General features: G+C 37.7%; 1 protein-coding gene across 2 annotated transcripts in view; it reads right to left on the bottom strand.

The window, feature by feature from the left end:
• Sphkap (SPHK1 interactor, AKAP domain containing) overlaps positions 1 to 15,066 on the bottom strand; it is a 165,021-nt gene extending 149,955 nt beyond the window's left edge. For both annotated transcript variants that reach the window (XM_042260014.2, XM_076549928.1), the window contains exon 1: positions 14,730 to 15,066. In XM_042260014.2, the coding sequence (XP_042115948.1) occupies positions 14,730 to 14,761 (32 nt within the window). In that variant the 5' untranslated portion in view covers positions 14,762 to 15,066. The remainder of the gene's footprint in view (positions 1 to 14,729) is intronic.
• Between the last annotated feature and the right edge of the window lie 204 nt (positions 15,067 to 15,270).

The following is a 15,270-nucleotide window of genomic DNA, read 5'->3' as shown; positions in this document are numbered from 1 at the left end:
ATTGCGATACACCTTCCCCAGACCCTGCGACCTACCCAATTACTTAATTTGTGAGTTACGCCATTTAATAAATATCCTTTTAACTACGTGGAGTGGCCAAAATAATTTCTCCAATACCATATAGTTTTCTTTTCTTTCATACTTTACTATCTTTTCTTTCATCCCTATCTCCTTCTGATTTATTTAATTTTTGATACACTTAGCTCTAAAATATACACATAAACTACACTCTCCCCTATTCGTACACTAGTATTTTTGAACACTAGTGTCTGTTGTGGCAAATTAACATCATGACTATTGTTAAATAATTTTATCTGTCACTTTAGGTAGTTTACCTCTACATAGTAATAAGGAACATACATCAAAGTGAAGACAACTCACTAAGACTCATGTAAAAAAATGGAAAGGGGGGAAGAGGGACAAGAGATGTACAAAACACTACAAAGAAACACAGAAACTATGTGACAATGATGCTTTAGGATGCCCATGGAGCTTCCAATGCCTCAATACCATAAACCCAGGATAATAAGATAGTTGAAATGCTAGAAATCATTTGAGAGCCATACTTTTAAAAAATGATCAAATCAGTATATAAGGATACAAATAAGCTCCAAATGAAGTAAGAGCACTAATTTAGGATGTAGATAAGAAATTTATCAAAATGGATGAAATGAAATGGTCAGATATTTAGAGGAAAACTTCAAAGCCATGAAAGAAAGCCTCAATCAGAAAATTGAGACTGACAAAAAAGAAATCTAATTCTGGAAATGAGAGTTAATCAAATGAAGAACACAATGGGAGTCATAGAAAAGAACAAGGAGAAGATTTCCATAGATAGAGAATTTGGTGAAATACTATATTGAGACATCTAAAGAAAAATAATTATACACATGACCAAAACTTTCAATGACTCTGGAATGAGTTCAAAAGACTAAATCTAAGAATACACATAGTAGAAGGTATGCAGATAGAATATAAAGGCATAAGTAATTTACTCAATAAAATTATGACAGAAAAAATTCAAACTCAAGAAAGAAATATAAAACTAAAGACACAAGACTTTTAGAACTCCAATAGAGATGACTAGAGAAGACTGTTTCTATGCCTATAGTCAAAATGTCAAAACATCAAAGAAAAGAAACAATATTAAAATCTATATGGGAAAAATGTCAAGTCATTGAAAAATGGCAAAAACACAAGAATAATATTCAATCACTTAACAGTTATTCTAGTAGCTAGAAAGATATGAATCATGCACAGCAATTTCTGAAAGCAAATAACCACCATGTAAGATTGTTATATCCAGTAAAGTTCTCCCATAAAATGTAGAAGTAAGAACATCACAATTTAACACATTCTAAAGCAATTTCTGACAATGATTGAAGCATCAAGGAAAATAGTTAAAGCAATATTGTATATAGAAGAAGAAGGAGGAGAAGGAGGAAGAATAAGAAGGAGAAAGGAGGAGAAGAAGGAGAAGGAGGAGAAGGAGGAGGAGGAGGAGGAGGAGGAGGAGGAGGAGGAGGAGGAGGAGAAGAAGAAGAAGAAGAAGAAGAAGAAGAAGAAGAAGAAGAAGAAGAAGAAGAAGAAGAAGAAGAAGAAGAAGAAAACATTCATGAGAGCACAGGAAAGAATACATTTCAGGAGACCAAGTGAGCAAGGAAGAGCCAGGAAAAGCCATGTCTAGACAGTAAACCAGAAAACTTCTGACATGAGTAGGAAAGGAAGATGCTAAATAGCAGCATTTCAACTGGGGACAACAATAAAAAGAAAATAAAACTATTGAAAATAGCAAACCTCTCAATAATAACCTTAAATACACATAAACTTAACTTTGCCTTTTCAGACTAGTTGTTTTAATTAACATCAAGCTCCAATTATCTGTTGTCTCAAAGAAATACATCTGATTGGCAAGGACAGAGAGTTAAAGGATATAAACCAACCTGTCAAAAGATGGAAGCTGGAAATGAGTGAGCATAGCTATTCTCACATTTGACAAACTAAATTTCAAACTAAAACTACTCAGAAGATATAAGGAAAGTCTTTACATAGTAATCAATAGAAGCATTCTTTAAGAAGGTATTGTAAGATACATAATAATTATCATGATGATGGTACAGATGATTATAATCACCATCAACTCATTTTAACATATGCAAGTAAATAAGTATAATGCACCACATAAATAGACTTACAGAAACAACATGATTTTCTTAATAGATACAGAAAAAACAGCTGAGGATTTCAACATCCATTCATGATAATGATCCAAAAGAAATATGAAATAGAAAGAATATATCTCAACATAATAAACCTATATAGGACAATGTAGTTGGAAGTTTTCCTGTGTCCTGCCTAGTCTGCAGCCGCTCAAACCCAAGTAAACACATTAATTATGAACTGTATGGTTATTAGCTCAGGCTTATTACTGACTAATTTTATACTTAAATTAACCAATAATTCTTATCTATGTTTAGCCATGTGGCTTGGTTCTTTTTCTCAGTTCTGCCTTGTCATCTTGCCTCCTCTTTATCTAGCTAGTGACTCCTGACTCAGCCCTCCTCTTCCCAGAATTCTCCTCTCTGCTTGCCCTGCCTATACTTCCTGCCTGGCTACTGGCCAATCAGCATTTTATTTTTCAACCAAATTAGAGCAACACATATTCATAGCATACAGAATGACATCCCACAGCACTTCCCCTTTTCTGTCTAATCAAAAGGAAGGTCTTAACTTTAACATAGTAAAATTACATATAACAAAAGAGTTATCAAGCAAGAATTACACTTATAATATCTAGTCTATTTGTATTTGGCAAATTCAAAGAAAATAGTCTATCTAGCCTATATTTGTGAGTCTAATGTTTCATATCTAACTTGTCTTTTATCATAACCAAGGAAAATTGTAACTATCTAGTCTTCAATTACATTAAAGACCCTAGAAGGATATTATATTACTTAAGTAAACAGGAAGTGCATTGTAAGCAACTTCCAAAAATCTAGAATGACAGACAGCTGACTGCCTGGACATTCACCCAAAGTTCCTCTATGACATTGGGGCATCCATCTTCAGCCTATAGGTCTAGAGTTTTTCAGTCATTTATCCTTGTGTCCTATAGAATATCTAGCAGTCTCCTCTGCAAAGCAGGAATCTGAAGAACCATCTCATCTTGCAATGTTCAGTGGTCACCTTCCTATGGGTCCTGCATGTCCACTTTTCACAACATACTGTCAAGCAGTCGATGCAAGGGCACTCTTTTGCCCAGTGGCTAACTTTTGCCACAAAAAAGCAAACTCCATAGTGAGTTTTTTCAATACCCATTATCTTTTCTGAAGTATATTGGTGCTGCCAGGAGCAGACATGTCTCAATGTCCAGAAAGTCTAAGCTTTTAAAACATTTTAAATGCCATATTCTGTGGGTCTTTGAAGTGTTTGAAGACTACCTACCTAATTGAAATATATCTATGTATACCTAGAAAACTTAACTAACATGACTATAAGTTCGATTATCATAGATGACTAATTATTAATCTGTATTTCTTAATTGTCCATTACAATTTAAAAAAGTTACATAAGCATAATATCTTAAACAAGAGTATATATATATATATATATATATATATATATATATACTATAACAAAATTAACCTTAAATTTGTAATGAACTAAAATTTATAGCAATTTAAAACATTTTATACAAGTTGTTGCTCATTAAAATTAGATTCAATAATCTATCCTTTTATCCTATCATATCTATACTATCCCTTTTTCTTTTTAGAAAGAGATTGTATTTATAATTAACCTGATTTAAATAAAAATGGTCATTCATAAACAATATTTTGGGAATTTGGGCGTAGCTTCTCATACTACTTCCTGTTGGATAAGGGCACTGGCAATCTTACGGGGATCCTGAGAAAATTAAGAATTATGGTCAAGTCCTGACTGAAGTAGTCTGTGACACTGTATTCTCTGAGTCAATTGCCTTGAAGCTGATCTGGATGTTGGAACATCTGGAGACCTCTCAGGGGGTCTTCCTTGAGCAAACCATGTAAGCATGGAAGCAATCCACAGGTTCTCATCTTCTGTGGAAACCAAAGCAGAACCTCCTTTATGAAGCAACATAACCTTAGATTCATGATTTGAAGTCAAGATACCTTTAAAATATCAAGATACCTTTAAAAATTGGCTTAATTCAGTAGCCTTTACAATCAAATGTCTTTCTGCAGTTAAAACTCCCAAAGACAATATAATCTAGGTTCTCTGTGTGATTTCCATCTTTACATGGCTTGTTTTTTATATTACTTTTACTTTCTCTTTAAAGATTTTATTTTTTAAAAAGTTCTATTTCTTTATATAACTGTTTATATTCTTTTTCCTCTCTCTTCCAAGCCCATGTACATTTTTGCACACATTGTAAACTGTTTTGGGATTATCCCATCTGAATCTGTCTTATTGTGAATCTATTGCTTTAAACTGCAGCTGAAATGGCAGGTTTGGCTGCTGGCTCCACCCACCTCAGCTTTCCAACATGGTAGAACTATGTTTACCACCAGCTCTGGAGGAACCATGCTCATCGCTCACTCTGTGAAGCAGTGGATCTATACTTCCATTCAGCGGCATGTAGCCCCAACCCCGCCCCCTTTGTTTTTGTGTACTAGCAAAAGCTAAATCCACTGTGCAGCATACTGCGTGGCTTGGAAATGCCTCTGTGTACCATAGCAGAAATCCACCATGCTGCATGCAGGTCAAGCCCACATATTGCTGCAAACTAACCCTACCGTAGCTCACGGCTTGCCTGAGAGACACAACTAGGAAGCTATTTTTAACTCCATTTTATAATCATTTTTTTTAAAGCCTTTTCAGGGTTTAGGTGGAAACTCTTGCTCCACGTTGGGCAGCCAAATGTAGTTGGAAATTTTCCTGTGTCCTACCTGGTCCTGCAGCCACTCAGACCCAAATAAACACATAGAGGCTTATATTATTTCCAAACTATATGGCCTAATGGCTCAGGCTTCTTGCTAGCTAGCTCTTACATCTTAAATTAACCCATTTCTATAAATCTATACTTTGCTATGTGGCTTGTGGCTTACTGGTAGTTTATAGCAGCATCTCCTCAACTTTGCCTTTCTCCCTCCTCTCTCTCTAGTTGGAATGTCCCACCTAACCTTATTCTGTCTCACCATTGGCCAAACAGCTTTATTTATCAACCAGGCAGAGCAACACATATTCACAGCATACAGAATGACATCCCACAGCACTTCCCCTTTTCTTTCTAATCAAAAAGGAAGGTTTTAACTTTGGGGCCAAATGTAGTTGGAAGTTTTTCTGTGTCCCACCTGGTCTGCAGCTACTCAGACTCCAATAAACACACAGAGGCTTATATTAATTATGAACTGTATGGTCACTAGCTCAGGCTTATTACTGACTAGCTCTTACACTTAAATTAACCCATAATTCTTATCCATGTTTAACCATGAGGCTTGGTACCTTTTCTCAGTTCTGCTTGTCAACTTGCTTCCTCTGTGTCTGACTGGCGACTCCTGACTCAGCCCTTCTTCTTCCTAGAATTCTTTCTGCTTGCCCCGCCTATATTTCCTGCCTGGCTACTGGCCAATCAGCATTTTATTTATCAACCAAATCAGAGCAACACATATTCACAGCGTACAGAATGACATCCCACAGTAGGACAAACCTACAAACAACATTCTACTAAATAAGGAAAACCTGAAATGAAACAAGACAAAGATGTTCATTCTTCCCACTACTCAATGTAGTACTAACATGATAGCTAGAACAATGATACCAGAGAAAAATAAAAGATGTACAAACAGGAAATGGAGAGGTCAAATTATCTGTACTTGCAATTGACATAATCTTACACTTAAAAACAAAACAAGACAAATAAACAAACAAACCCCCTACAAGAGAATCCTTAAATCTGCTAAATTTTTTCAGCAAGTAGCAGAATACAATATCAACATACAAAACCAGTATCTTTTCTACACACTAGTGACAAATTTGTTGTGAAGAGAATGAGGAAATTATCAGATTCACAATATCCTTGCAAAAAAAAATAAAAAAATAAAATCTACTAACTACAACCAAGGAGCTAAAAGAACTCTAAAACAAAAGCTTTAGGACAATGAAGAAAAAACTTGAAAGATACTAGAAGACAGAAAGACCTTCCTGTCTCATTGATTGGCACACTTAACATTTTGAAAATAGTATATTATCAAAGGGGCTAGAGATTCAAGAATAAAAATTCTAAAATACTCTTCAGAGAACTAGAACCAAGTAGAAGCCTAAAAATTCATAAATTAATATTCATGAGGAGACATGAGGACCCACACATACACAAGCCAAAACAATCCTAATTAGAAATAACAATGATGTAGAAATCCTAATACAATATCAGAAATGTAGATCAATGGAACAAAATAGATAACTAAGAAATAAATCTACACAGATTCAACTATATATTTTTTGACAAAATTATTAAAAAGACACATTGAAAATAGGGCAACATCTTTAATAATTATTGGGAAAACACATCTATCCTTAATTTTTAACAAAAGCAACAAAAACACATTCTAAAGATCACAGCATCCTCAACAAATCATGCTAGCTAGATATGCATGTGGTGAAAAACAAAACTAGATTCAGATTTTTTTTTATCCAGTTCAAAGTATATCTTTGTGACTGAAGAGATGGCTCTGAGGTTAAGAGCACTAGGTGTTCTTGCAGAGGACCCAGGTTTGGTTCCTAGAAGCTACATCTGTCTCTTTTGTCCAGGGGATCTGATAGCCTCTTCTAGCTTTCACAGGTACAAACATTCACAGAGTGCATATATATCAGAGAAGTAAAGGAGCCAGCCAGTAGAGAGACGTCTTCCCACTACTGAATCCTCAGACTGAAAGGGACTGAACTCCTGTCTCCTTCCACCTTATATTGTTCTCTCCACCCAGCCATATCACTTCCTGTCTCCAGCTCCCTAGAGCTGGGATTAAAGGAGTGAGCATCCACCTGTTTCTCTTTTAGACTGGATCAATCTCATCTTTCAGCATTTACCCTAATATCTGACTCTAGGTTTTTATTATTAAGACCAATTAGAATTCATGCTACATACACATAAAAAATGAAAATAGTATTTATTTTAATATTATTTTGTTTTAATATTTATTTTATATTATTTAACAATATAAACGAAAAATAATTAATAAGAATTGCATATAAGATCTAAAATGTTGAAACTGCTAGCAGGAAACCCCGAGGAAAAAAATCAAGATAAGCATAGATTAGAACTCTTTGAAAAGATCTCTAATATCACATAAATAATTATAATGACAATAATAAACAAATTACATTAAATTAAATTTTAAAACTTTTTCACAGCCAATAAAACAACCATCAGAATGAACAGACAGCTTACAGAATAGTAAAAAAAAAACAAAAAAAAACTATCCATATATAGTTTTTTAATGTCTAGAATACATAAAAACTGTAAAGCTTCAATACAAGAAAAACAAACCTTCCAATCAACAAATGGGCTAATAAACTCAACAAAGAGTTTTCAAAAGAAAAACACAGAAATGGCTGATAAATATTTGAGAAAGATGGAGCATCGCTAACTGCCAAAAATGGAGATTAAAACTATCTGGAGGTTTTATCTCATCCTAGTTAGAATGGCTAACATCAAGAAAACAAATACAGCAAATGCTGGTGAAGATGTGGAAAACGCCCAACCCCAGGGCACAGCTGGGAGAAACATAAATTTCTATAGTCACTCTAGAAAGCCTTATGGAGGGGTCTCAAATGAAAAAAAAAAAAAAAAAAAAAAAAAGCTCAAAGTAGAACTAATGCAATTACTCTACTGCTGGCTAGACACTTGTGCCTATTGTTATTGCTGCGCTACCCCAAATGACTAAGAAGCAGGAACCAGCCTGGATGTTTACCACCTGAAGAATGGATAAGGAAAAGGCGGTAAACGGAACAACAGTTGCATTTTATTCATCCACAAGAACAAAGGAAATGATGAAACCTTCAGGAAAATAAGTGGAACCAGAAGTCACTACCTACGATGAAGTGCACTACATTCAGAAAGGCAAAGACTCCATGTTCACTGTCCTATGTGGCCCCCAGACTTATTTATGCATACACATATACGCACTGGTACAGAGGAGGAATAGATGATGAAACTAGACAGGGGATCATGAGAGAAGAGGTTTTTAGAAGGAGAGGGAACCAAAAAACCTAGACATGGAAATGGAGGAAGTGGGCCAGCAGGAGATACACAGGTGGTTGGGGGAGTGGAGAGGAGGAGGATCAAGATGAAGAAAGAAATGCGTAAGAAAATGTCATAGTGAAGGCCTTCACTCCTCACACTAACCCCAAAACGACTCGAAATAGCTTTCAACTTTGAATTCTATTCTTTTTGTTTTGTTGTTTTTCAAGACAGGGTTTCTCTGTGTAGACCTAGCTGTCTTGGAACTCACTCTGTAGACCAGGCTGTCCTGGAACTCAGAGATCTGACTGCCTCTGTCTCCCAAGTGCTGGGATTAAAGGCATGCACCATCACTGCCCAGCTTGAACTCCAATCCTGTAAAGAATTTTTTTTCAGAAAGTCAAAGAGAAATAAGCTTTATTTATGAGCAGAGCAGAACATTCATGACTGACAGGCCTTCTCCACAGGAAATATTAAAGGAAATCTTTGAAGAGAAGCTATATAACACAGATAAAATCCCAACTCCATACAAACAAGGGATCAAAAACTTCAGAAATGAAGGAAAAAATAGTCAAATTCACTTTTTAAGTTTCTGATTATTCTAAAATATGATGCTTTAATATAAACATAAGAGTTCAGTGTTGATGCCATTTATAAAAAATAAAATAAATGCCAACCAAAGGCTAAAATATCAGAGGAGAGGATTTGAATGTATAATTAAAACCTAGCACTGAATGTGAAGTGCTACATTATAATTTGAAAGTAGATTCTGATTAATTAAAGATATGTATTCTAAACTCTAGTGTATCAACTTTTGCTTTTGCAAAATATAAATAGGAAATCAGTAGAGGAGTTAGCATGGAATTATAAACATTTCCCAATTAACCTCAAATAAAGCATAGAAGAGAAAAAAGTAAATTAAAAAAAGAGGACAGCTTATACAAATAGAAAATAGCTAGCTAGATGGCAGATTTCAGTCTAGCCCCATATATAATAATAATGAACACAAGTGAAATAGTTACATTAAAGAAATTTGGATGCTGTTTTAAAAGATAGGTCCTAAAAACCCATCCCCAATAACTATTTTAAATATGAAGATGTAGATTAGAAAAAGATAAGCCAGAAAAAATCCAGAGTATCTTAGTAAAATCAGTTAAAGACAAAACAATCAAATTTACGAGGGTTTTGTTGTTGTTGTTGTTTATTTTTTTAAGTATGATGACCAGATAACCACTTAAAAGTCACTTGGTGTTACTCAGTCTTCATACAAGGCTGTTTCAACTCATCTCACAATATTCTCAAGTGCTGTTATTATTCCTTTAGTTAGATGATGAAAATAGTCACAGAGTTCATAAAAATCTTGCTTCCAAGTAGGAAATTGATAACTGATGGGTGGTAGGACTGTATTCTTAGGTGTTGAGCTACCTTCTCTACCAAGGAGTAACCTTTTTGGAGCACTTTCTGTAAACATGTTTCTTTTCATCTATGTGTGTGTGTGTGTGGGGGGGAAGGAGTATCTTAAAGAGAAACCAACCCCTATTCCAAACTCAGCTCTCTTACAGAACTATTCCTTTCTCTCACTTGCCTTAATTTATTTTTCTGTCAAGGGAGTTACACATTCATTCTTATAGTACATAATTAACAGTCACTGGAATAATAGAAGGTGTAACATTGTAGAAAGTTAGAAACAAAAAGGGCCTAGATGATTAGTACCCCCTCCATATGACAGACTATCCAGGAGGAGCCAATGAGCACCTTAAATAGTGACAAGGACATAAACATTCCAGTATCAAATGCACCACCATTTCTTCGTTCCTTCCTAAAATTCCTAGTAGAGAAAATTCTCTCACAGTCAAAGGGCATTTAGTTGAGTAGTGCTAGCCAAGAGAGCCCCTTGTGGACAAGAAGTTCTTTAAGAGTTGACTTACAGGATGATTATTAACACCTGATATATACATATTTTACCAAGGGAAGCACAGAGACAGAGGCCAGGTGCCCGTAAAAATTGCCAGTACAGTGAAATGTTAATGATAGACTTCAAGAGTATTGATAAAGGTATTTTGATTAGAAATTGCTTTGAGAATAATTGTTTCTTCATAATGTGCCCATTTCAAAGATGCACTGCCAGCATCTCAAATCTTGTACATTTGTCTAGATTCCTAACTCCAAGTTTCTCTGTCTATACGAAGTTACTTCTAGAGTGGAAATATCCTGGTTTTAATGAACTGGGGGATATGGATGCACCTCAGTGCTGGATTTGGGGAGAGAGTGTTGCATTCTATGAAAAAAAAAATCACCTAACACTCAGAGCTGCATGTGATGCTGACCCTTCCCCCTCCATGTAAAAGGTTGAGGCCAGTGCTTCATCAGGCTGATTTGTCAGGAGGACTTATAAGTGAAGCTATGCACCTGCATTTCTCCTTCTTTATGAATTAAAAAAAAAACCTATAAATACTCACTAAAAATATACTGATGGGTGGCTTTAATTTAGTATACAATTTGGAGTTTGGTCCATGAAAAAAATTGCTTTTCTCCTAGGTCCTAACAATATGAGTGATGTGTTGCTAAATTAAATTCAGGCTGGGTAAAATAAAATGATGAAATCAATAATCCATATTTTTTCAAAACAAACTTTTTGTTTCTTCTCCAGAGACCCATATAAAAAGTGTATGATTAATATAGAATCTAGGGCCGGGCAGTGGTGGCCCACGCCTTTAATCTCAGAACTCAGGAGGCAGAGCCAGGCAGATCTCTGTGAGTTCGAGGCCAGCCTGGTCTACAGAGCAAGATCCAGGACAGGCACCAAAACTACACAGAGAAACCCTGTCTCAGAAAAACAAAAAACAACAACAGCAACAAAAAGATAGAATCTAGGAAGCCCAACAAAACAAAAAGAATAATTCTATACAGTATAAAAATGTAAATGTTTATGAAGCAGATTAACTCTTCAACTTTAAATTTTATTTCAGTTATGGTGTAGATGAAAAATGTTTTGTTTGTAGTTTATTTCTTTTAAAAAGATATCTTCAAGGCTTGCTGCTTTAAGGTTCATCTTGCATTTAGGCTGCCCCCATGTGTCTGAGAAGGATGCTACCTTTAAAGTTGCACCAACATTTCCTTCTCTCCTAGTTAAGCGTGAGTTCACGGGCAATATAATAAACAAAACACAAAAAACAAACAAACAAACAACAACAGCAACAAAACTGGCTGTGAAGCCAGAAGAACTCTGGAGTGTCCTAGGTGTTATTTATATAGACTTCTAAATCCGTTATTTACTTTATTTAATTTCCTTTTGCTTCAGGGTTTTTGCTAGGAAGTAGAAGCAATATCTGTTATAATTAACTCCCAAGGATGTGATGATCAAATAATTTAATATATGGGATGACACTTAATAACATCTAAACGTGATTGTGCACACATTACTCATGTAAATGACATTGACTTACATACGTAAAGGGTAGCTATGATACAGGAATAAGTGTGGTACAGGAAACACTTGGGAGAGAATGTCATTTTTCCCCTAAACCTCTAGTTATGTGACTTAGCAAATCAAATAAACTTCATAAAACAGATGAGTGAAGAAATGCTCCTAACACTTTGGCTGTAAAAATAACCAAACCAAAATAAAAACCTTAGTTTTCAAAATCATTTTATTTCTACCTGACTACTGGCCAGAAAAGAACATGAAATTTTGGGTTTATAATACATCTAATGTGAGGTTATTTGATTTCCCTACAGCTTCATTTCCTTCTTGGAGACACTGTCTGTCCTCTATACACAGTGACTTTTAAAAATCTGTGATACACTTCATACGACTCATTACATATTAGAAAATCAAAAGCTTCATAGTCAAAATAAATTGGAACCTTTGCAAATATAAGGTTAATAGAATATATAACTCACAGAACTGTCAACTTTTTTTGTTAAAACCCCAAATTTTAACGTTACCAAATTATTATTCAAATTCCATTTTGAGATCGGTCATCACAGAGCATTGCTTGATTACTGCCCCATTTGTACGTTGTTTTAAATGAGAACACCAAGAAAGTAAAAACTGCCAATAGCACAAAGTATCCTGCAATTAACTCACTGTGTTCCCAAATTGTGTTTTTTCTCTTTGCATTGTTGAATAGAAGTCTAAATTATTTTATCTTGCTTAAAAGAAATGCTGATATTTAATCACTAGTTTAACTTTGTTAAATACTGAGAATGTTTCAGATTTATAAAATAAGTGCTTGACCATTACTAATTCTTTATTAGTTGAACATTTTGCCATTTTCTCAAAAACACTCATGTAGAATATCCAATTATCGGTCCTTCAAAATTCAAGCTTTTATAAACAAGTCTGGTAATTAATACAGGGCATAGAGATACCAGTTCAAAATCTAGCTCTGTTTTCACATATATGTGAAAAGTAAATTCTGATGGCTGCCCATGAAATCTGATGGAGGAGGAATTGTGATTTTTACACTAAAATAAAGGAATGAACAAGGGCATCGCAGTAGATGAGAGCAGTATACTTACTTAGGGGAAATGTGTTGTTCCTTGGTAAATAAGTGGTAAGATTTGAAAGGTTTGTTTCTGGAGACATGCCACAAGGATTCAGATATGGGGCTTTAACTAGTTTACTCTTTATAAAGCCATTTTGGGTACTAGGGTAGAAAATACCTTAATTAAATTGCTAGCATGGTGTATTTCTAATATTTCAGAAAATGTGAGGGTTTGAAGGAAATTAAGTCGTGATTGAGCCCCAGTCATGGCAGCCTGAAAAGGCAGATTTACGGTATGGGGTTTGTTATGAAAAGCACCTCTTTTGGGATGCAGGGACCACTTAGTTCATCCTTTTAATTTGTGGAGAGTGAGGCGGAGAAACTGAGGACTGAACTTAGGGCCTCATTCATGCAAAGCTAGAGCTCTATAAATGAGCTGTATCTCTAGCCCTCAACATGTCAATTCTAAGGACCATCTCTCCAGGCAGTAAACACTAATCCTCTCATAGACAGACTTTTAAAACGTGTTACACGTTTACCTCAAATCAGCAGCAGCAGTTATGTTTGAAGCCTTTAAAAATCTTTCCTCCTACAGCACTTGCTTGCTTTTTCAGACATTATTAGGTCAGAATAGAGAGACTCAGTGGTGATTTATTCCTGTTTGAGTCCGAGAGTTAGAGACTCTCTTAAGAGATGCCCCAGGCACTGTGTGGAAAGCTCACAGGCCTTTGCTAAGTCCACAGAGGTGGGTGATGGCTGTGAAACTGGGAAGGATGGTTCTATCACACAGCATTAACACTTGAGACTCTAGATGGCAAGCTCGGGTCCCTTGAAAGGCAATATCTAACCTCCTGTACACTCAACCCTGCTTCAGCCACCCTATCTCGGCTACTGGGTGTGAGTGAGCCTTAGCCTGTGAATATTGGGTCTCGCTGTATTTCAATGCAATACCAGAACCCTACTTCCAAGTGTTTATTTCAGTGTTGGTTTGGTTGGGGGATGGGGGTCGGGGTGGGGATAGGAAGTAAGACCCTACAAGATCAGCACTGAGCCCTGGGAGACCAAAAGTGAGGCTGTAATGGATGGCAGCATGACACCTCAGGCTGTGGCATTTAACAGTGCCAGGAGCTCTAGGTGAGACTTGTGAATGCTCAGCTCCACGCTGGACAGAGCACAAAAGGCTCAAAGCTACCTGCTCAGCAGGGGAACCACCCCGGAGCTACAGCCCCAATTCATTCCAGAGATGTATAGGGAGAAGAACAAAGATCATAGGTGCTTGAATTCTCTGACTGGGTCTGGCGGAGAGCAGAACCGGAGCAGTGGAAAGGATGACCGGAGGAGACCAAACAGCAAAACATGTTAACTGCATCTCTCAGGTGGCTGCGCTTACCTGTGTGCGGAGGGGACTCAGGGACTAGGGTAGGATTGGTGAGCGCTTCAGAGATGCTAAAGGACCGAGGAGGATGGAGGTCTTGGCCCAGGATTACAGGTGGGCTCAGGTGTCAGTGAGAGAACGAAGAGATCTGCCCCCAACGCTACACGACACTGTACCTCATCCCAAAGCCCCAAACACTAGCCTAGGTCAAGATCAATGGATCTGGAGATTAATCGGCTTTGGTCTTGATCCCTCTGGTCCCTGTCCCCCACCCAGGAAACCATTCCACCGCAAGGCGCGAAACTGCTCCAGGTGACACACACTTAAAAGTCCAGTTCCCCAGGTATCTCTTCGGGCAGAGGAGACCTCAGTCCTCCAGCCTTAGAGGCAAGCACCTAGCTGTTCTCCACCCGGTGCAGCTCCAGCACAAGGGCCCCACCCAGCCCGGAGCCCAGTGGGTTAGCTAACAGGGACCAAGGTTCCCTGAGGGCTGATAACCACCTCTCCTAGAGCACAGACCCAACTTCTCCATGGATCTCTCTAGCAGAACTAATAATGATCGAAAGCCACTTTGTCTGTGGTCTCCACTCACTGCCTAGCGGAGTTTGAGAGACATAGCGTTGGCATTTGGGGAAGCGAGCCTTACCTTTGCCCAGAAAGCAGGGAGTTGACATCCATAGTTGATTGAGGGTAGAGAAAAGCTGACCGCGCAGGCGAAGGCTAGGGAGCCCGAGCGCCCTGCGCGGGCACAGAGACGCGCAGGCGGGAGCCGCGGTGGCCGAGACCCGCAGCTGAGACTGAGGCTCGCTCCTCCCTGGCCACCGAGCGCTGCAGAGACGTCCTGGTGGCGCCTCCTGTGGTCTGCTTCAGATCTTGGAGACTGCTGGGTGGACACAACCCTTCAGCTCAATTCCCGCCTCCCTCCTAGGTCTCATCTCAGGCGACTGACTGCTGAGCCTGACACTGTCGCTCCCTGCTGGCTCCCCTCCCCTCCCCACCCAATCCACTCCCCGCCCCTCGCTTTCTCGGGTGAAGACCAGGTGTGAGCCCTGAAGTTGCTCATCCGCTTGGCTGCATTCACATGCTCACTTCTGGCGATTTCGGTTTCCCCGCTGCTGTCCCCAACTGGTGGTGCACGCTCCCCCTGGAAACCTCCGTGTGACTTGTCCTCTAGAACAGAACAGGAG

This window comes from Peromyscus maniculatus, chromosome 13, assembly GCF_049852395.1.
Source record: "Peromyscus maniculatus bairdii isolate BWxNUB_F1_BW_parent chromosome 13, HU_Pman_BW_mat_3.1, whole genome shotgun sequence".
NCBI lineage: Eukaryota > Metazoa > Chordata > Mammalia > Rodentia > Cricetidae > Peromyscus > Peromyscus maniculatus.
The sequence above is the reverse complement of the archived record's forward strand: the minus strand, read 5'-3'. Positions and strand labels throughout refer to the sequence as shown.